Raw genomic sequence first — 22,611 nt, forward strand, 5'->3', positions numbered from 1 at the left:
TTATTGTGTGGTTCATTCATTTTGTTAACAAAAGTCCAAGCATGAAATCAAAGACTCCACCTCTGTATGCATTTACGAGCATAAATAAATGATCAACTACACATAAGCCACAAAGGTAATTTCAACAATGGGAATCCATTAACAGCACCTTTCATCTACAGCCACGTAATAATGCCTTCTTCACCCCCCCCCCCCCAAAAAATAACGAAAAAAAAATAAATCCCCAACCAACTGAAGATTAAAGCACAGTGAGAAGAGAAATGGGAACTAATAGCCATAAAAGGCCCAAAGAACATTTTACAGTCTCTTCTTCACCAAGGTCCTGATTTGCTACTCAGTCTGGAGTTCTCATGAGACACTGCAGTGATCTACTAAGTCACACCAACTGCAACTACAAAAACTCATACTATTGCCACACACCTCACCTTTTACTGCTTCCCTAGTAAGTCCTTCACAGTATATCTGCCTCCGCACGTCGTTTACACTATGCCTACAACAGAGTCTCATATTACATTATAGACACTTTCATACATGAGCTTCTGACAGCTTCAAGTCTCAATTATTTCCAGTTTTTCTTCCTCACATGTGACACGCAGCAGGAAATATTTTGCTTCAGATGAATACACACTACTGGAAATACTAATGAGAAAGGACGTTGTGTGGACAGTGTGGAGAAAGAAGTACATGCCGCCTATTCAGTAGCTATGAATGCACCAGACTATAAGCAGGAGCACACTGAAGCAATCAACAGCCTTTGTGCATCAGACATTAGGCAGTCTTTAGCCTGCAAGCTCCAAGACAAAGACTGTAAAAGATTCCAGGTTTGAACAGTGAACCCAGTACATAAATGCTTTAAACATGCTTAATTTTAGCAGGTGGCGAAGGTAATTTCGCTGACTAATAATTTGTCATAGGTGTTGTCAATTTTATTTATATTTTTTTATTTTTAATTAAATGGAGTCGACCACCTGGGCTGTCGTACACTACTTCTTTAACTGACCTACAAGTAAAGAGAGCTGGTTAAATGAGCAAATTGCAGCTGCAGGCAGGTCCAGCACTCATTGAACAAACATTGAACAAACAATGCAAAATCTCAGCCTGTAAAAAATTCACATGCAAACCATTTTTCTAACAAAGACGGACTAGTTTTTCCTTCAGGAACTACGAGGACTCTTCACAAGCACAAAAATCTTCCTTGCGTCTTCCTCTTTTTGACCTGGCCTGCTGATTTGGTAGCTGATACAGACATGAACAGGAGAATGCACAATAATGTTGATGCCTTTCAGTTGGGTTGCATGCTTCTCCCACATTACAATAACCATTACAATGGCCATCTGTTTTCCTAGAGATCAGACAGCCACTGTACAGACATAGCTAAGGGATGTTGTAATTGGCTGCTATCAGACAGATGATTTGGATCGTAATGTAAAGGGCAGCCCAAACACAGCAAATTGTGCCATACATTGAGATAATATCAGCCCAGACTTAAGTTTGGGTACTGATAAAAAGCAGGAAAAAAAACAAAAACAAACAAAAAACACACCACTATGAAAAAAATTACTGAAGTCGTTTCCTATCCAATACTGCATCCAAGCAAAATATAACCTGAAAGCACCACCCAATTACAAGAGGAATCAAGGTGGACAAAATTGAGTTAATGACTTTATCTACAGGGGGAGCGAGTGAGAGAGAAAAGACAGTAAAGTGATGGGCATAGAGAGTAGCAGGAGTTCACAGACATAACCTCAAACAACCCTGCTCTGCCTTCCACTGTTTTATAGCAAGTCACAACTCATCAATTTTGATCCAGAGAACCAGCGCAAAGAGGAAAAGACAGTCCCCATTAATGCCTTCACACATGGTCTATGGGTGGTGGCTGGTGGTTCTGCTGTTGATGTAATAGTACAGATTACATTTCCTGCCAACAGAGGCCTGAAATCAATACAAACCACAGTCCAAAGAGATGAGAGGCTCTGAACAGCCATCCATGTGATGTTAATGTCCTAACATGAGGTCATCAGAAAGCCAAAGGTCGACAAAGGAGGGGAGTCACTGATAAGTAATGGGCTTTCCGTGCCATGCAGTCATATTAATATTTAGAGCAGATGCTGTAATATGCCCATGCCATTAATGCACTGAGCATCTGCAACATCTGTTTTGCCAAAACTGGAAGTGTAAACATGAGCTTGAGGGGCTTTTGGAAGCCACACCTACTCCATCTACAACCCCCTTTCCTACATCTAGTAAGTCAGTGTTGTTTTTTGTTGCACTTTGCTTTATTGAATTTGACACATTTATATAATACACCAGAATATTCAACAAAATAAAAAGTATATCCATTATACTTTAATCAAATCAGTTTATCCTTAAAAAAAATAAGACATTTTTATTTTACTGATCTACTGGACAGATTGTAGTTTAATTATACAATCTTTTGTCTTTGCCCCCCCCCAGTCCCTTTCCACTCACATCACTTCAAATGGTGTAGAGTGAGATGGATAGCTCCTGCAGTACCTTGTTTGGTTTGTAGCCTGTCCAAAACTAGCTGATTTACTCCTTCCACAGAGGCACACACATTCCTAAGGCTTGTATGGACTTTGTTATCTCCTTGACAATAAAGAGTCAAGGCATGAATCAACTCAGTGCAGTCTGGAGCCTAGCGGTAGCTGTGCAGCCAGTTTTTGGCTCTAATGCTCTAGGCACCCACTGTCAGTGTGACAGATGCCATGGGTCTTTCCTGTTGGAGTAATCCTGCTCCCTGCCAACACTGTTGGTGAGAAATGACTGTTTCATCCCTAAAGGGATAATGCAAAAAAAAATTAAAATAAATAAAATAAAATTTGAATGCATTTTCGATTGCAATTTTGCTTTTAGCATCCCAAGTCTACATATCCAGGAGAACTGCCCACCAGCAATTCTGTCCATTTCCCATGGTGACCCTTTGAATATTAATCATCTTATAGACTGTTCAGGAACATGACATGGGCTGCATTTTATTGTGCATGCAGGTAAATGATACATTAGTTTGAATTTTAGATGGATGTGGAAGTTTTAAGGAGGACTTAAGGAGTTCCTGGCCAAATTCCCAGCACTGTGCATGTACAGAAGGCAGGGGGAAAAGGGATGAAGAGGCAGAGAAGAGAGAAGGGAAGAGGGGGTGGGGTGGACAAGAACGGATTGCTCAGTCAGTGCAAGGACACCACAGCCCATCATCGGAGGAGAGTGGACCAAAGCAAATGTCAGATCTGACAGCATTTGGCTTCTACTCCAGTTATTAATCTTAATCTGCTTCAGAGGACTGGAGGATGTCTCTGTCCCAGTGATGTTGTGTCTGTTACATGGTGTAGCTAAGAAACCCTGAAATAAATAAAACATTCCTGACTTCACTGTTCATGAGTGTTCACAGACCCAGCACTGCTGATCAATCAGATTTTATTCCCCACTGTTCCCAGGCACCAATTCCATTTTTTTAAAAGCTCATAAGTCTAACACAATCTTCAAATCCTATGTACCCTTCATTCACTTTCTCCATTGGTAAAATTATTTTTTAAATGATTTATTACTTTAAGTCACTTCTCCTGTTGGGAGAGAAAGAGGTTAGTCTCAGGCAGTGTGCTGCTACTCAAGTCCACATGAAATATTTACATGTACGAAATTGTCAATATGGCTTCCTCCTGCAGGATAGTTTGGCTAACAATAACTACTGTTTTCATAGCAGTATAATAATACAGTACACAAAGCAGAGCTGAAATTACAAGCAACAGGAGATCCCTTTTGTGCAGGTCTTCCCCCACCACCATTAAAGCCTGTTGTATGCATTTCTATCAAAGATTGGAGCAATAAAGAAGAATACTGCTGAATAGTGTGAACCAGAAATCATCTTTAAAGAAAAAAATAAAAAGATACAAATTTGGGGAAAATGCTTTATACATTATTAAATAGTAGGACGATTTCTAAACGCAGTCAGTTTCTCAGTCAGGAGCCATTTAAAGTTTAAACAATCATAATACTGTACAGTCACAGGGTAAACTGATTTCAGTGAATTTAAGTAACTATTATTCTGACCAGAACCGGCAGCAGGAACTCATGTGCCGCTACACAAAATATGGACTACAGTTTACATGCAGAGCTTAAGAAAAACAAATTTGTGTCTGTTCTCAAAGAAATTTGTGTCTGGCTGAAGAATTCACTTGAAAGGAGGCTGATTATTGCTCACACATACTCTTCGTGCATGCATGTGTAGAATCCAGTTGTGTGGATAACACTGTCTGCATCCTATTAATGTATAAATTAATGCATAACACAAAAATATAAACCCAAAAAGTTGTCATAATGCCGAGCCCTATTCAAGGCTTAGGACTAATGCACGTCATGTCTCGCTGATGTTTGTGCCCGACTCTAACAGAGGGCTAGTACAAACACCAAGGGAAATGCACACCACCACTAATGTCCCTACACATTGGATTTGACACGCTACTGACTTTACCGTGTCACCCCCCTCATCCAAAAAAAAAAAAAAAAAAAGAGAAAAAAAAAGCCACCTGCTGCCGTTCTCCTGAAAGCAGAGTGCCTGATGCCAAGTCCCAGGAAACCAGCCAGGAAACAATCACATAAGGATGATGCAGCAGTGTAATCAGACTCTGACACTTGAAATGCCTCATCTAATTAATTCAGAGGATCTGCTTCTTCATGTACACACCCTACCACACTTGTACAGGGTAACAGAAAATAGTTCCAGCTATCTGGACAGACCACCTGGTGCCGCTTTGGATTTTTTTTCCTTTTATAAAATGATCTTGGCCACTGGTTGGAAAAAAAGAGAGAAAAAAGAAAAAAAGAAAAAAAAAAAAGCGAAGATGAATAGCTGATTAACCAAAAACCACATCATCTTCTCTCTGGTCTGGGAGTTTTAACCATTTCTCCTTTTTATATCATTGTAAAACAAATATCACTGAGTTTTTAGACCTGTGATCTTAGATGGATTCAGCCACCGCATCGTTTGGAATAGTAATGCAAGGAGGAATCCACTGATTAAAAACACAGACAACACAGAGTATTAATAACTTAAATATATCTCAGCAGCTAAAGCTTAATGAACTTCTGAGATTAAGGGAAACTGAAAATATGATTTAACAAAAAAAAAAAAAAAAACAAACATCTCTGAGCAAGTAATAAAATGATTTTGCATTATTCCTTTCCATCCTCAAGCCTAGTACAAATTTTTGCACCAGTTTCACAAATGGTACTGAAACTAGTTAGAGTTTATAAACAGGTATCTACAGCATGATAGTTACTTTCAGCCAAATAAGAACATAATGGGTCTTTGTTGCTTAAAGGAATGACAATGCAGAACATTATTCCTTTATTCAATAAGAGGGCATTAAGAGGAAAGGCAAGGGGAGATCAAATCTAATAAAGCCTCTCCATACAGAACATCACATCCTGTAGAAAGATGCTGGATTGGTCTATTATGTCCAATTCTTTGTGAAGTATAACAAAAGAACTCTTCATTTGTGGATGTCTCACAAAATCAAAAACTTTGCAATGACTCGTTTCTCATGCTTGGGCTTTCAGGTAGCAATCGTTCTACACAGTACATAATAAATGCATAACAAAAGCTTACTAGTGGAAGTGACAGCAGTGACTGGGTCAACTGCTAAATTCTACAGCACACAAAAGGATCATTCGTGCTTTGTTTAGTCCAACTAGAGCGCTCTATCCAAACCACCAACCCAGTATGAGAAGGGATTATGATCCAAGTCAACAGCTCTCTGCCCTGGGGAGGTGGGTCTGGTTTCTGCCAGGGGGGGTCTGCCCATGACAAAGCAGTAGTTCTTCAGTATCACTGGTTCTGTTAAGGCCCTCTGTTTCAGGTTATTTCTGCTAACATGACTCACACACTTTAAGTGAAATTTGACTCAATAATGGCCCAAAGACCACAATGAGCATCGTTCTTCACTGCTCCTTTTCAGGGCATTGAGATAAAGTCATCCTCTCATCCAGTTTGAAAGGGGATTACAAAACTCTCATGTCAGAGGGAGATCAGAGAAAAGGAAGACATGTATGAAAGAAACAGAAGAGGATGGAGGAAGTAAGAGAGGGGTATCTGTTAGCACACCACTGATAAAATAAAGGGGCTTTCCACCCACATTTTCACAGACTGTGCTACTAGACTTGTAAACTGCTGGAACCTGTTCCCAGTTTATGACAGAAAGCCATACCTTGTGGTTTTTGATGCAGCAGGACCAGCAGCTTTAGCTGTGGTCAAAGCACTGGTTTTTGGAGCAGTAGAAGGGGCTCTGCTGGCAACAGCTAAAAAAAAAAAAACACAAAAAAAACAAACAAACAGAAAAGACAATGAGACGACAGAGAAATCAGAACAAGACAGTTTATTCATCATACCTTATTTAGAGGACTGTGTTGAACCTTAAGCTGTCACAGCTCCTTAAGACTCACCTGTAGTTTTGGGTTTAGCTCCATTAACAGTCTCCGTTGCAAGTTTCTTCTTAGGTGTGCCATTCACTGATGGTTTGGTACCATTTGTTACTGTGGCAGCAGCCACAGAGGTAGTCCTGGCAAGTCCAGCAGACCTCTTGTCAGGCACTCTAGTTTGGTTATTGGCTGTTGTGGAAACTGCTGATGTACCCAGTGGTCTTTTGGGTACAGCTCCTGCTAACGAAGATGTTTTTACCGTAGATGTTGCTGCAGTCTTCTTGCCTGGAGCAGCAGAAACACCGGAGGCAGATCTGACATCATTCGCAGTGCGATTTGAGGCAGTACCAGGCCGTGAGCTGGAAGCCCCAGCAGAGGCCAAAAGCTTCGTTTGAGGCCCACCAGCTTTTGGTTTAACTTTGGCCTGCGCAGGCACTGGTTTGCCATTGGCCTTTGGAGCAGCTGTTAATGCAGTATCATTTGCTACATCATCTGCCTGTGATGGGGCTTGTTCAGTTATGTTTTCTTGTAATGAGGAAGGCTCTGTTACAGTAGCAGCTTCACCTTCACTGGGCTCTGTAGTTTCCATGCTAACCCCATCCGGTTTCATACCCTACTTCAGAAACGTGTGGATGCTGCTAGAGTTGATGCAGATATCTACGTCTACGGGCTCACACCTGTCCTGAACGGTCAGTTCCTCTTATCCTTAACAAGGACGTCCTGCTGAAAAAGAATACAAAAATGTGGGTTAACCTCCAAGCTCAGTTTTGACTGTACTTCAACTTAAAGCTGAATTAAACTATGCTGCAATATCATGGATTCACATGATAAATTATGTCCCTGTCAGCCAAAGGAAACGGTAGTTATGGTAAGGGGCCTCAGTGGAATTTGGGAGAGTTTAAGAAACACAGGAAGCAAGCAGCCTGAGATGCCAGCAAATATTCTCACTAAAAATCACCCTCCTCTAGAGTGACTACTCCATCAACTAATGTGGCACAACCATGACAATAATGCATCAATAATGGCCAAGAATCTACTTAAACTAAAGGCAATTACCATTAAAATACCACAATAAAGAGAAAGTGAATTGCTATAACTGTACGTTTTAGGGGAAAAAACCCCAAAAAAAAAAAACAAAAAAAAAAACCAAAAAAACAAACACCACACCACTGCTCCAAATTGCTTCCAGCAGCTTAAAACTCAGTGGAGGAAAAAAAAAAATAAAAATCTGTGGTTTGGAGAGCTGAAAACCAGGAGAGGTTTTCCTAGTTGAGAGCCCACAGGCGATGAGACGGTGGGAAACGAGCATCAAATAACCCATTTGTTGTCAATAGTTTTGTGTTGAACAGATGCAGTGTAATACAAATATCATCCTATGACTGTTTAACAGTTTTAGTGCAATGGCAAAAATGCAGACAGAAATTGTGGAAAATCAGAACTTGACATTAATTATAAAAGAAGCTGTGGTGAAGAAGTGACGAAAACAAAGCCCGAGGGGCAATCTGGAGATTGCGTGCTAGTCGAGTCGCAGATCTTTAGCTTATTAACCATCAAACTGGAATTTATATTGCTATGACGGGACAAAGCTGTTCCCAGATGCTTAATGGATTTATCCCCTCCCTCAATCATCCCTTTTACCCACAGGCCCCGTGTCTTTGCCCTTTTGACCACAGAGCCCTCTACCAACCCCCTCCTAAACACTCATCTCCTGGTTTTCTATAGCCCCCCCACCCACCCCCTTCTCTACTTCCCCTGCATTTAGATCTAGAACCAGTCAATTGCTATACAGATGGATGATCTAGCAAGCAGAAGTCCTGCATGGTACAGCAAACAAACTGGGCAAATGAATAAAGATGGACAGGAAACCCCCCCAGCAAATATCTTCTAGAAAATGGTCAAGTAGTTAAATTAGGTAAACCAAGAGAGCAAAGCTGCTTTTCCACTATAGAAACTTAATGACCTGCATTTTATGGCAAATGCACTCTCCTCTACTCTAAATATTTGTAAAAGTCCTAAACCCCTACAGATAAGCAAAAACATCTGACATAAACTAACAGTTCCAAGGAGCAAGAGTTTCCACAGACATCAGATTACTCAGTGCATTTATAAAGCCACACTGTGTACAACAGCATGCACTACAGTAACTTTTTTTTCCCCGTCATTTTTTCAGAGATCCCAGACTTTTTCTCCCACAGCAAGAAGGTTAAATATTTTCTTTTCGATATCAAGTCTTAACAATAACTACTGATTCATGCCTCTAAATGCAAATTCATCATGGACTATTGGTTGGAAATTCTGGAGGAACTTGTTTGACTAGTCTGTTTAGAGTTTTTGGTGTCTTTAAACCAAACTAAACTCCCCACCACAACCCCCAAAGCTGCCGATAAAAGCTACAGAGTCCTTTTCTGTGTTACTTTTAAATAACTGACCCAACCCATTTGCTTTGCTAACTTCAGATTTTACGGTTGTTTCAATCTACTCCATATGTTTCCTTCTCTGATTCTTGTGGCTAAAAATCTCACAAAGTAAGCAAAGTTGGGAGAGAGCAGTGCACCGAATGTAATTTTGTGTCATCTCATGGAAAACATCAAGCTTCACATGAGGATTAATTAGCCAAATGTGCAAAGCTCTTAGAATAGTGGTATGCAAATTAAATACCAAATTAAGTTTGTTTTCACATCCCCCTCACCACTTCTCAGCCATTTTAATATATTTGCACTGACATTTATTGGGGTGTAGCTCTTGGAGGAGACATTCTGGTTATTCTTCTCAATAAACGTTACCCAGATTACTCAGACAGTACTGTACTTGGCATAGTTTTGCCAGTCAAGCTACTAATGCTAGGAGCTTAGCAAACAGAAGCTCAAAGCACATTCCTTCTGAGATGGTGACCCTGTTTCGGGCAACGTCTTGATGCATGCTCAATCATCCAGGTAAGTAAATCTCCAAAAGTTGATTCTGTTCATCTGGACGTAGCGTTTTGTGGGAGAAACGCTTCGTCACTCATCCAAGTGACTTCTTCAGTCTCAGCTGTATGAACAGTACATTTGTTTCAGTCATTATGCAAATGTACTGTTTATAAGATTGGTGAAACCTGCAGTCAGCTGAGCCTGAAGGAGTCACTTGGATGAGTGACGAAGCGTTTCTCCCACAAAACGCTACGTCCAGATGAACAGAATCAACTTTTGGGCAAGTAAAAGGCATCATCTGTGACCAGCTGACTCTTTGTGACGTAGCACAGATGGGAAGCGAAAAGATATACAAACTCCCAGCCGCACGGTCGTGCAGAGATAAGCGATGTCTTACGGCGAGGTTGCTCTGCAGAGCAACTTTTGGCCAATTCTGCTCTTTAAATTCATTATTTTTTTTTTTATTTAGAACTGAAGATTTTGTGTTCGAAATTCAGTTCACTGAAGAGCCATAATCCTCATGAGTGCAGCGTACCCTTTTCTAGTCAACATCACTCAATATGCCTGACATCTAGTACATTTTGCAGATTTTGTGATGAAAGCAAATGCCTGAAGGCTAACAGACTGCAGCAGTGCATTTGGCCAAAAGCAGGAGAGGAGAGTGTTATTTAATGCAGTCATTACTTTATTAGACTGTTAGAGGGAGTGTGTCTAGACAGAGCAAGAACTCTGTAGTCTTTGTGGCATTTACATTGCACTGCAATAGAAATATGTGTCATTACATTTTATTTCGGACTTCTGTCTTCAAGCAGTTTAATTGCATCTGTCGTAACCCATCTCTCAGTCTCGCCCTCTGCACATCCAGACGTTAGAAGTGGTGCCTGACAAAATGGGTCACTTTTAATACTGTGTTAATACAAGCACAGGGGGATTTAGCTGTGTTTAGAGCACGACAGAGGTTTGGGATGCATTGTGCAGACTGCTGAAGGTGATCTGTTGATAGAGATGCTGTCAACTGCAGATTTACACCAGACTGCTAATGATGTTGTAAATATGAAATATCAGAGACATAAATACACATGACAGACTGTATGCTTAGAAACTGTAGATAAATGGGAAAAAGCCAGTGAAGTAAAACAGGAAAATATTTCAGCTATTCAATGCACAGTTGTCCCCTACGCATTTCGTTGTAACTTAGTCTATGCGTCACACGGCCACGAGGATTGTGTCAATACATCTAATATTGTGCATTCTGGACTGCTAGCTGAAAAAGCAGTGTGTCAGACACTGGGCTATAAGACTTAGAACTGAACCCCACAGTTAAATCAAATTATTTAAGAAAAAGGATAAATCCATAATGCAAATGTGTTAGTGCTACATGAAACTGACCACATCAGTTTATTAAGGTTGAGCTTTTACTTTATGATCCATGTCGATGCTGCATCGTCTTCAAAGTGAAGAATAAAAGAAAGTTAAGGCCTAAAAGCTGCAGCAGTATCGAGTGCACATCCGCCCCATCCACATTCCAGCTCTGACTTCCTCAAGACTCCTTGGGGCTACACAACGACAGCTGGCTGCGTGCATGTCCGTTTATGTGCATGAGATGAGTAACAGTGCAAGGGTCAAATGGAGAGTGATGAATGCGTGGGCTGTGTGTACATGCACAAAGATGCAGTGTATGAACGAGCAGAGGGTGCAGGTTCAAAGTGTGAGTGACATGAAAATATCCATTGCCATTAATGAGACAGCCAGAAAAAAGTGAAAACCAGAATTTGCTGGCCTGCCTACATTCCAGCAATTCCACAGGCACACTTGATTCATCGCTGCATTCTTACTACAGCCACACCTTCGGAGATTGTTTTTCAAGCAAACGGAAGCTGCCGTAGTGAATTTGACCGTTGTTTCAGGCCTGGGAGTGTTCAGCACTAGAGTGAAGTAGGGCCAAGTATACAAATGGGTTGACTGATCATTAACTTTCCTCTGGTGTGAGTTTGAGCAAGATGCATGTACGACACAGGAAAAAACACAGGCGGTATTCAGTTCAAGTGAGAGCTCAAATGAGTGTGTAAAAAGGGCAAACAGGAAGAGGGTGTTCGATTTCTGGCACTCAAATTACAAGAAAAACAAATCAAGACATTTAATGGTGTTTGGGGAAAGGCAGGGGTTTTCCTAACCTTGAGCTCAGGCTTCATCCTCATTAAAATAAAAATTTAAAAAAAATGAAGAAACCTACTCTCATTCACTCAATCCTACTGTACTCACCACTTCATAAACCTTTAGGATTTACAGAACGAGCCTTCAAACAAGAATCTAAAAGTAGGTAGGAAAACTGAGTCCAAGTAAACGGGGGCTGTGTGTGTAAATCCATGCTTCTCTTGACCATACAAGGTAGTAGTGGCGTTTCTGCTTCATCACCAAGTCAGTGTTTAGTTCACAGAGAATGAAAAGGAAACCAATTGGCTCTTGGAAAACAAACGTCTTAACAGTTCAGTCTCTGTGCATTAAGCCACTCTCCCCAATTACAAACCACTGGTGAGTCAATATACCTCCACATAATTTCCTGTCAAAATTTCTACATATCCAAGAAGGAAATTACTGCGACTTTCAGTAACAGGTATTGATTGGGTTCTTATTAGTCACTTTCGACCCAATCTGCATTTCAAAAAGCAGGAAATGAGCTGTCTGGTAGGAGCTCTAGTTTTTAGTTTCTAGTCTAGTTCATTGGACCAAATTATGAGTTAGAAGACCATGGCTTCGTGCAGCTCAAGGAGTCCATATAAAGAGCAAAACGGAGATGTCATTTGCCACAATTCTCTCTTGAAACCACGGACTTTAAGATATATATGTGCTTTGTAAATCAGGGCTCGCAAAATCGCTAGCCCGACGTCCCGGAGCTAGCGATATCTCCGGTCGGGCGACCAAAATCTATCTCAGCCCCGCCCGTTGGGCTATATGATAACCCGACGGGCAGGGCTGAGATAGATTTTGGTCGCCCGACCGGAGATATCGCTAGCTCCGGGACGTCGGGCTAGTGATTTTGCGAGCCCTGTAAATGATAACCAACCATTAAAATATTAACTGTTGGCCTAGAAATCTGCTGTTAGATCCAGAAGCCACTGATCCACAGGCTAAGTCAGCAGACTGCCCAGTGGGTGTGTACAGCCAGACCTGGTCTGGCTGAATGCACTTGCAAAGAGTAATTCACTATCTGGGCTTGATGGCACAGATAGTGGAAAATACATCCTGCTCCATGTTTTGTGAACAACCCTTCACTTGATCAAATTGATCCAAGATAATTAAATATTAAAAAAAGGTGACAGCTCGTACCAAGTTATAAATAATCAGTAAACAGGAAGTCAGTGAAGGATGGGGCAGCTTGTCAGCTACTATCGGGGGGCAGTGTAATACAGCGATTGGATTATTGACTTTATGTAGCTTTCCAGTAGGGCTGGGCGATATGACCCAAAATTCATATCTCGATATTTTTTAGCTGGATGGCGATATAAGATATATATCTCGATATATCTTTTTTTAAAGCCATAAAGTAAGAACAAAAAGAGAGTTCTTAGTCAAAGCTGTGTCCCAGATGTCACACAGGCACTTTTATTAACATAGAGCAGATGTACATAAAATTTACTCAAAAATAAATTATGAGCATTTATTAAATAATAATGCTCCATAAATAAAAGAAAACAATGTTGTTTTTGTGCATAACAAAAAGCTCACAAATGTGCAGTCAAAATGTAAAGTAAAAGACGAGCACTATAACAAGGACAGATTTCACAGCTGCTCTGTTCCCAACTTCTACTGCGTGACTGACAGCCTGGAGTTTGTAATCCGCTTCGCAACCACGTCTCTTAACAGGTGCCATTTATGGTCCTTATACACAGTAAGGTAATATTACGTTGAAGCACAGTACGTATCACTCCGCGAGGCTCAGCCGTAATGCTCCGACAATCCATCAAGCGGTGCAGCTCCGTAGCTTACCAAAGTCGTACTAAAACATTTTTTGACAGATTGCTGAGCGCCGTGTTCCACATAAAATCGGTTCGCGGCCATCAAGCACAACCAGAATTCATACATAAGGCGCGCTGTCAACTTTTGAGAAAATGAAAGGATTTTAGTCCGTGCAGCACCTCTGGGCTGCATGGCGTTAGCGTGGTTAGCTCGTTAGCGTGGTTAGCTCGTTAGCGTGGTTAGCTAGCTAACACGTTGACGCCGTCCAGCCCCACGCACGGGGCGATGCGCAGTAACTCGTTAACGGAGATTTGCCGTGTCCATCTTGTCGCTTCCTGCAGGTGAAGCGATGGGGGAGGAGGGGGAGTTGTGTTCAGTGAAGGAGAGGCGAGGCCGAGTAACGTTGCGTAAAGACGAAAGTGGACGAAAGAAAGGCAAACTTGCGGCTCCGCAAGTATAATTATAACGTAACATAGACTATATCGATATAAAGGATATGGTCACATCTTATATCTCGTATAAAAATATATCGATATTTTTTAAAAACTCGATATATCGCCCAGCTCTACTTTCCAGCAGTTACAAAGAGCTAGTGAGAAACTGTAGAAATTCCTTGCATCTGTCATAAATTAACTGTTAAGGCCAAAAATTTGCTATCGAAGACATTACCTCAAAGTGGATCTTTTGGGTGTGACCATTCGTGCATATTTTAAAGAAAAGGGTCCGTTATCTTATTTAACAGAATTCTATACATTTTCCACTCATTTCCACACTTCTGATAAACAAAACCTGTTACTTCACTAATCTTCCAAAACAGCGCAACTCAATTCATTACCTCCTTGAGACATTTTTTCTGAGCTGTGACTTAAGCTGTGGCTTAACACAATTTCCTTGTTACCAGTCATAATGTTTTGTAACCCACATGACCTGTTCTACCACAAAAGGTAAGCCACAGGGGGGAAAAAAAAAAAAAAAAGTTAGACTACATCCTCTCAAGTCTATCAATACAGATTCATGAAATGAAAAGCAAAAACATTACATTTTGCATTATCAATGGTTCCAATATGAACATCAATGAAATTCTCTTGAAGCATGTAAGGCAGCACTACCTACACATGCTCCTCACTCTTTGAAGAAAACCCATCAACACAACAAATGGCACTCAAGAACCTCGTTATCCGTTAACAAAGAACCACATTAACCTTGAGTGATCTTGCAGCTTAACTGGTTTCTTTTCTTCTGTCCAAATAACTGAACCATGTGCTGGTGTTGACAAGCCCTACATCACAGCACCCAAGACTGCATTTGTACTGATGAATGTTTATCCAGACCGTGCCAAGAAGTTGTCTATCGGTCTTCAACAAAACACTTGTCCAGAAACAAGTGTTTGGAGTACTTCAGCAAAACATTCTGCACAGATACCAAAAAAAAAAAAAAAAAAAAAAAAAGTGCTTACTGACAATAATCAATGTTCCTGGCAAAGAGAAAAAGAAAAACACTTTCATCACTAGAGTTGGACTAAATGTTAAGCATGCAGCTTAATCAATTCCATACAGGAGACTAACAGGTGCTAAGTGACTGTAAGCTCCTCAACACTGTCATTAGGAGCAGGTGGTTAAGTGAACCTACAAGTTAAATGGACTTAGCCAGCTAGCCCTTAAGGGAGTGGCAATAAAACAAGATGGACTCCCAGCTATTGGCAGTGATGTGGTCTAAAGGACTGCAGAGAAGTGGGCTGCAATCTGTTCCAAACCTGGGAGGGTTTTCAAAAGCAAAAGCCAGGCTTTCCTGCTGGCATAAGGACAACCTGACAATGGAACAAATAATAACAGCAATGAGGTAAAAATCTAAGTAGTGAGGAGAGGAATGGAAATATTTCTGTGCAATCGCATCTGATCTTCTTACATGTTCGTGTGCATAAATGAGTTTTACATCACAGTGCTATGAGGGGGGGGACATTCAGACCCCATTGTGTGTACCTCACTCAGGCTTGGTGCTAAGGAGAATGGGGGGGTGGGTGCTCAGAGGATTAACTGGAACAGCGGGACAGAGGAGCAGCTGGCACTGAAACTTCACCTGTAAGACTAGGGACACTTGTGTGAAGCTACCCCATTCTTATATACTGAACACACAGTGAAGCAGTGAAGCATTCAAATCTGCCATCGGTCAACCCTTACCGCACCAAATGGTTACTTACATTTTATTGCTGGTTGGAGCTGCCCTGGCCCACGAGTTAAATATTACCTTTCAAAATAGCATAGTCTCTAATCTATTACCCCACTCAAAGCAGGGGTGCCGTAGTAATCAAACCGAGAAACGTGTGAGGCGTGACTTTAAAATTGGAAATCAAGGGGATCCGGGAGGAATTCAGTAGTGATGTGCGATACTACAGATTTCGATATCGAGCCGATACCAAGTAAATACAGGGCCAGTATTGCCATCATCAATACCAATACTACCTTGGGAGCAGTGTGTCATGACATTTGCAAATTCTGAATTTGTTTTAAAGACCACTAAATTGACAATAATTAGTTAACACAAAACCCTACAGCTTTCAGGATTGTTTTTGTTTTTTAAGGGGGTGTGGGCTGGAATCTAAATGTGCCTGTCTTTAAAGGACTTTATGTCAACTTCTGTTTAAATGTTCTATAGGTGATAAATAAATAATGTGACAGTCAACAAAAAAGGTTCATGTTTGAGATACATTTCTTCATTTTTAATAACTAACTAAATAAACAAATAGTCAAAGGAGCTTGCAAAGAAAAGCGTCTGGACTTCAAGTTGCTTCAAGCAACTTAAAGAAGCAACTTAAAGAAGTCCAGACGCTTTTCTTTGCAAGCTCCTTTGACTACGATGACCTGGATGACTGAGAACCTTCACAGACATAAATAAACAAATAACACAATTCAGTAGGCTATATACTGAACTTAGAGGAGAGAAACAAAGTATCGATCCTTTCACACTAGTATAATCCACTACCAATTCCAGTGTTGGTATTGATACTGTCAATATTTGGATCAATCTGCCCAACTCTAGAATTTAGCCCCATAAGAAACACATAGATAAAAGACAAATGCAGTTAAATGTAGTCCAAGGGAGATTGAAGAAATATGCCATTATGTTACAGGCCTGTTACATTTTCCACAACTTCAATTCAAAACAAGAGCCAATTACGAGTTTCGATCGAAAATCGAGAATGGCTGGGCTGTAGAGAAACCAGAGATGACATCACTTTTGGCATATTAAATCAACTCAGTGGCTACTCCCTGTCCACCAGCCAACTGGTTATAGACAGGCGGATAGTCAATAACACTGAAGAGCCCGCAGCCAGATTAGTTACGATCTCTGTGACCGGGCCGGGTAAGGTGAGGACAGATGGATACCGATCCCACACCTTGCCTCCATGCTTCTGATAGCCACACCCCTGAACTGTCACACACATAACTAAATACACATTGGCAGACTTTCATGCACATGAAAGAGGCAAAGGATAATAAAAGATACACAGCCAATCCAAAACAAACACACATTTTATTGTTGTTGTGAACTTTGCTTCTTCTCTGGCAGTTATCTAGTTATCAATAGTTCTCAGTTTTCCTGTATGCAAAAAATAAATAAACTGTGGTACCCAACAAAGATGTTTTACCCTTTCTTAGGGAAATTACCAGGATAAATGAGACTAGCCAAAAACACAATATGAATATAATATTATTTAGAAGTGCAGGATTAATTCAAACATAAAATATATTTGTTTTTCATTGAAATGGTCACACATAAGAGTAAAATGGTAGACTTAAGGTAATACAGACCAACTTACATACACAGTCACCTCCTAAAGGCCGATTCAGAGCCAGGAAACTCAATTCGTGCTTTAGCGGACATGAAGGCTGCACGTGTCAAAGAGGGGACAAGCTCTGAGGCATCATATTACTCATACAATACAAAAACTAATCTAGTTAAAACCGTTGGCATTTAGCCACACACAAACACAGGACTCATTGTTTACAGTTCTCTCATTACCTGTTCTTTGTAATGCTACAACACAAATACACCCTATAATATAAATACACCCTATAAATGTATTTTTAAAACATCTTTAAAAACCATTTTGCTGTATTCTACAACCACAAAATATCTGGCTTTAGGAAGGCATTCAAGGCTACCATAGTGAGCTAACAGACATATTTCTAAAGTGCTGAAGTACCGTTTCAATAATTACAGTGCATTGAGACTGGCTTCAGTTCCAGACAGAGTACCTAAAAAAATGCAGCGCCAGCATCCACTACTCTATCCTAATGGGCAGCAAAGTACCAGCCTCCAAACCACAGTGATGAGCATTACATCCTTACCATCCCACAGCTACAGAGAGAAACACAGGCAACAAGGGTGAAGGATGAAATAAAGTTTAACCCTTAAAGTCTTCCTAAACAGATGTAGTGGAGCAGGGTTCAAGCACACTGGTGGTAGCCTCACAGCCCTGCACTCACAATTAATCCAGCTTTTTGACATTCATGCATGTAGACACTGATGGAAACCAAAGCTGTGGTACCACTTTTTAGCCAACTTTAGCAACTAGCATAGCGCTACAGAAGAGGAGTCCGCATTAATCAACATGATAGAATTTACCATTTACTTTCAAATATCACAACTATAGCTTTCAACCAAACAAATGACATTTCATAGAAAGGTATTGAAATTATCTATTTATTTCATAACAAGTAAAATGAAGGCTAATAATGTGTTACTTAAAAGGCTATCTGGGAATGCCGAATCGGCTGTGGATCGGCAAACTCTGCAGTGTTGTGGTAAAACTGACAATAGTTAACTAATGTGACCTAGTGCAGAGGGGGAGAGTGTTACTGTAGGTGTGTGACCATCAGTTTAAAGATCATGCTCTTTTGTGCCAGTTAACATGTAACTCAATAGACAGCCAATCACAAGCCGGCTCACAAAGAAAACAAATCTATGAGAGGTTAAGAGCACAAATTCTGTGGTTGCTTTTTTGGTCCCACAGTGCAAATAATGAGATCTTGCCTGCAAAAATCCCACTTCATCCCCTGGCTGCAAGTATTTTATTTTCAAAATTCCCATGAGTGGACTCTGAGCCACTCTAACATTATGCAAATCTGCTGGTGTCCAATCTACTAAAACGATCATGAGACAACTTTTAGGGGTTAAAAGTAAAAATGTATATATAAATAAAATACAATTTAAATAGAAAACAAAACCCTAAATGTGAGTTTCTTCCCAGTGAGTTTATTATAAACGAATAAACCGCATGTAAAAGCTGATAACTCAGCAAAGCTCCCTTAAATATGAGCACTTCTGGCTCCATTTTTATTTAATAAAAATAAATAAATAAAAATTACCACAATGCTTGACTAGAAAAATGAGATGCTGTATCCGAACCCCTTTGGTTTCTCTTAGGATATTTGTCTTTTTGCAGCCATTTTTCTGCCTTTTGTTTGCAAATTTAATTGCATATCAAAGTCCCATAGTGTGAGCACCGAGCATCATTCTAATTACCTCACAACCACTCACACGTTTGGTTTGTTGATATGGAGGTGGTTAACATCTAGCTATTGGGAATTTTTCATTCTGATCAGAATTTTTAAAAAGATCATCATATGAACTTTCCACCAGATCAGACATGAGTATAGTACGACAAAAGTGTGGATTGAATTTCCATGAGTGTGGGACTGAGACGGACTCTGGTTACAAGATGTAACCAGCTCACTTCCAGGAAAATGCAAATACGCCATGCTGTGCAAGGGTTATGCGCTTTTCATTCATCTGCTCTGACTTTTGACATGAAATAAGGTGACTGATTGACATGAGCTCTAATTTCTTTTCAAAATTTAAATGATTAATACAAGAATGATTTCACAGGGGCATTAATACTCTATTGGTTAAACTTGCCTTCTTTTTAAATTTGCCAGTAGGTCTTTTTTTTGGACTACCTACAGCATCTTTTCAGAAGTTTCTTCCTGTTAAAAGGGACTTTTTTTCTTCCCACAGTCACCAAGTGCTTGCTCATAGTGGGCCATGGGATTGTTGGGGTTTCTTTCTAAAATTCTAGTGCATTTACCTTCCAATATAAATGTCTTTAAGTGTCTGCTGTAGTGATTTAGCACTACATGAATAAACCTGAGTTGAACTGAATACGATTTGAACCCCAGACATCATATCCACTCAGAGCCGATGCACACATGATGAGCCAATGCAAAGCTGAATAAATAGCCAAAAATCAGGAATAATGCTATAGAATATCACTGCAGTTATCAAACTGAAAGTGAAACTTGAGACATAAAATTGCCACTTTTATTTACCCATCACCTCAAATAACAATCCCAGCACTGACAGTCTGTTAGTGTTGTAACAGTTGTTTATACTGTTGCTGGTCCTTTACCTTTTTCCTGTCATAGAGAAGTCATAATAGGCAACATGTTTGGAGTGTAGAGAATTGAATGTTAAAAAAAAAAAACAACTAAGCGCTGCAGCCACTGTTAGTGCTTTTATTTTTTTTTAATCTTTCTGCATTTTTCCAACCAGACACAAACGCGACCAAGAATCCACCTGAAGGCGCCTCGTAGCTGGCAAGGTTTGACAAGGAGGTATCTGAAGCATTCCATGCAAAACAAAAGGACAGGTTTGTTAATCAGTTACAGACTTGCTCCCTAGTGCACTGTACCCATTTACACAAGCCAGTCACACTAGATTTCTCAAACGCAGCCACCTGCATTTTTCACACAGACCGTCACGCCTGAAATAAAACAACAACTGCAGTCTCCCCATTAGGCACCACTGCCCAGGCTCAGTCATAAAACAAGCCTTAAAGTTTACAAGCCAAGCATACCAGGGCTTAAGGATGTGCGGAGAACTTGAAGCAAATGCTTAAATCAATTCCTCCGATTCAACATAGTAGTTTGTTTTGGGGTTTTTTTTTTTAAGTTCTTGTACTAATAATGTAAAAATGTTTCATGTGCTACTGATAGTTTGGATTTTAAAAAGGAGTTCATAATACTTGCACATTCCTGTTTATAAATCCCCCTTTATCCAGCCATTGAAGTTTAAGGTTACAGAAGACACTGAAATGAGAAAACTATTTCAAGCCCTTCTTCTCGGTTGCTTTGACCTTTGGGAAGAGGAAGAGGAAACGGGGGTGTGGGCAGGGGAAGTGGCTGTACAGTATGAGGGGAGAAAAAAAAAAAAAACCCAACCAAACACAGCTGTGTCCAAGTTCACAGGCTGGCAAAATATGAGAGCCTTTTACTTAACTTTAAAGTTACACTCCATCATATGCTGCTAAAACAGTAGATATCTGATGCATCTTCATATGCTCGACATCTGTGACCAGGAAGTGCACAAATACACCAGCCAAGTCACTCAAATTCAGTTAAAAGGTGACTGCATTTCTCCATTCGTTTCCGATGAGCCTTTTAAATGGGGCAGAAGTGCAGATTTTGCCAGATTCATCCTCTGAAGTAGGACACAGCAGCAGTAAACCTGTAATGACCCTCTAAGAGCTTAGCCAGACAGTCAGAATAAACAGAGAAGGGTGGGTGTCATGTGGCTGTGTCATCCACACCCTGTGTCACATCCAAGTGATGAAATGGGTTTGGGAGTAAGAAACACACACCCAAATGCAAGGGCCTGCATGTAAATAACATTTCTGAAGCCAGGGACAGTCACTGGTCCTGATTCCAAAAGCCCTGCCACACCACACCCAGTCAAGCCCCAAAACACAGTGATTATGTAATGCAGACTCACAGCCAAAACCTGAAGGATAAACAGCATCGCTCTATCATTGAGATCTGCAGACGGTGCCTCTGATAGTCTGCCTTACTTACTGCTTTGCCAGGTGGAGAGTGAGATCACCCCATGTGCAGAGATGCAAATATGAAAACAGGCCTTGATGGTAATCTTGGAAAGAAACTACTAAGCTGGCAGTGCCAAGAAAACAAAGGGTGCACGGTGCTTAAAATGACTGGGGAACTTAACGCATGAATGGCAAAGTAAGATTCTCAGATGAACGCCTAAAGATACACCACATGAGGAAAAGAAAACACAAGATGCCCACATATCCAACTTTGCACGCCTGGTTCCAATTTTACCTCCCCAATAGTCTGGTTTAGAGTTTCTGGGTGATTTAAACGCCTCAAAGGGAGCTTTAATAACACCGATTAGCAGAGGGCCCCGTCGTTCTGCCTCGCAGAACAATAGCGTGTGTACGCCAGGGAGGCTGGCGTGAAGCTGCTCAGTAAACTGAATCTGATGCCAACGGAGACCCTGTCAAACAGAGAACCTGGAGCACCGTACATCGGGATAAATTTCACCCCGAGACAGAACGGCACACCGGAACCACCGCCCAGCTCCGTGCTAACGTTTCACATCCATCATCCCATCAAGCTACACACCGACCACTCCACACCACAAAGAGGGCGTCTGGCTTCAAAACAAACGCTGCTTTCTTCATTTAAGAGATGCTAAAATAAAACAAAGAGGGTGAGCCCTTCTAGGTAGAACTGTAATTTTTAAATTTAGCAGAAAACTGTGCAAAGATGTAGCCTAACTCGAATGATGTCGCTCGCGGCAGAAACGTTACAGCGTAGTAAATTGTCCGTTACCTTTCAGCCGTCGTTAAGACTCCCGAGGAAACAAACAGTCGGCCCCTTTCTGCCCCTCAGACGACGCGAAACGCACTAAATATGCAGGCGAAGCCGTATATTTTACTGAACTAACAATAGAGCCGCGCGTTCAGCGGCGGGCGTCCCTCCTCGTGTCCTTCCCTTCACGTTTGAGCAGCGGCAGGAGGCGACGGGCTGCTCCCCTTAATGAAGGACGGACCCGAAGGGGAGGAGTGGCGGAGGAGTCCGGCTGCAGACTGAAGGCGAAGCGTGGCGGTCATAAAAGAAAACGCAGATTAAATCCCACCGCCGGCCCAATCAAAGGCGCGAGCCCCGGCGGTTATGCAAAGCAGGAGTGACGTGGTAGTCAAACCGTGTCCCTGTGTGAGCGCGTGACTTTAAAATTGGAAATCAAGGTGGTCCGGGAGGAATTCAGTAGTGCTGTGCGATGCTACAAATTTTGGTATCGATCCGATATCAAATAAATACAGGGCCAGTATTGCCAATACATAACAGTGTGTCATGACATATGACATGAGTCATAATCAACTGGCAAGTTGTGAACACGTTTTAAGGCTACACACACACACACACACACACACACACACACACACACACACACACACACACTTTTCAGGGTTGTTTTTGTTTTTTTGAGGGGGGTGGGCTGGAATTTAAATGTGCCT

General features: G+C 41.0%; 1 protein-coding gene across 3 annotated transcripts in view; it reads right to left on the reverse strand.

Annotated features, from left to right (window-relative positions):
- Positions 1–22,243, reverse strand: part of prr36a (proline rich 36a) — a 31,193-nt gene extending 8,950 nt beyond the window's left edge. For 2 of the 3 annotated variants that reach the window (XR_014277446.1, XM_082537708.1), the window contains exons 1-3: positions 21,926–22,243; positions 6,457–7,155; positions 6,222–6,312 (exon numbers count right to left, since the gene is read on the reverse strand). Coding sequence is in view for 2 of the 3 variants with exons in the window: in XM_082537708.1 (XP_082393834.1) it covers positions 6,222–6,312; positions 6,457–7,042 (677 nt within the window). In the remaining variant the exon portion in view is untranslated. The remainder of the gene's footprint in view (positions 1–6,221; positions 6,313–6,456; positions 7,156–21,925) is intronic. The other variant, XM_082537709.1, reaches the window with a different exon arrangement.
- Between the last annotated feature and the right edge of the window lie 368 nt (positions 22,244–22,611).

Source organism: Aulonocara stuartgranti (genome assembly GCF_965226115.1).
Source record: "Aulonocara stuartgranti genome assembly, chromosome: 6".
Lineage (NCBI taxonomy): Eukaryota > Metazoa > Chordata > Actinopteri > Cichliformes > Cichlidae > Aulonocara > Aulonocara stuartgranti.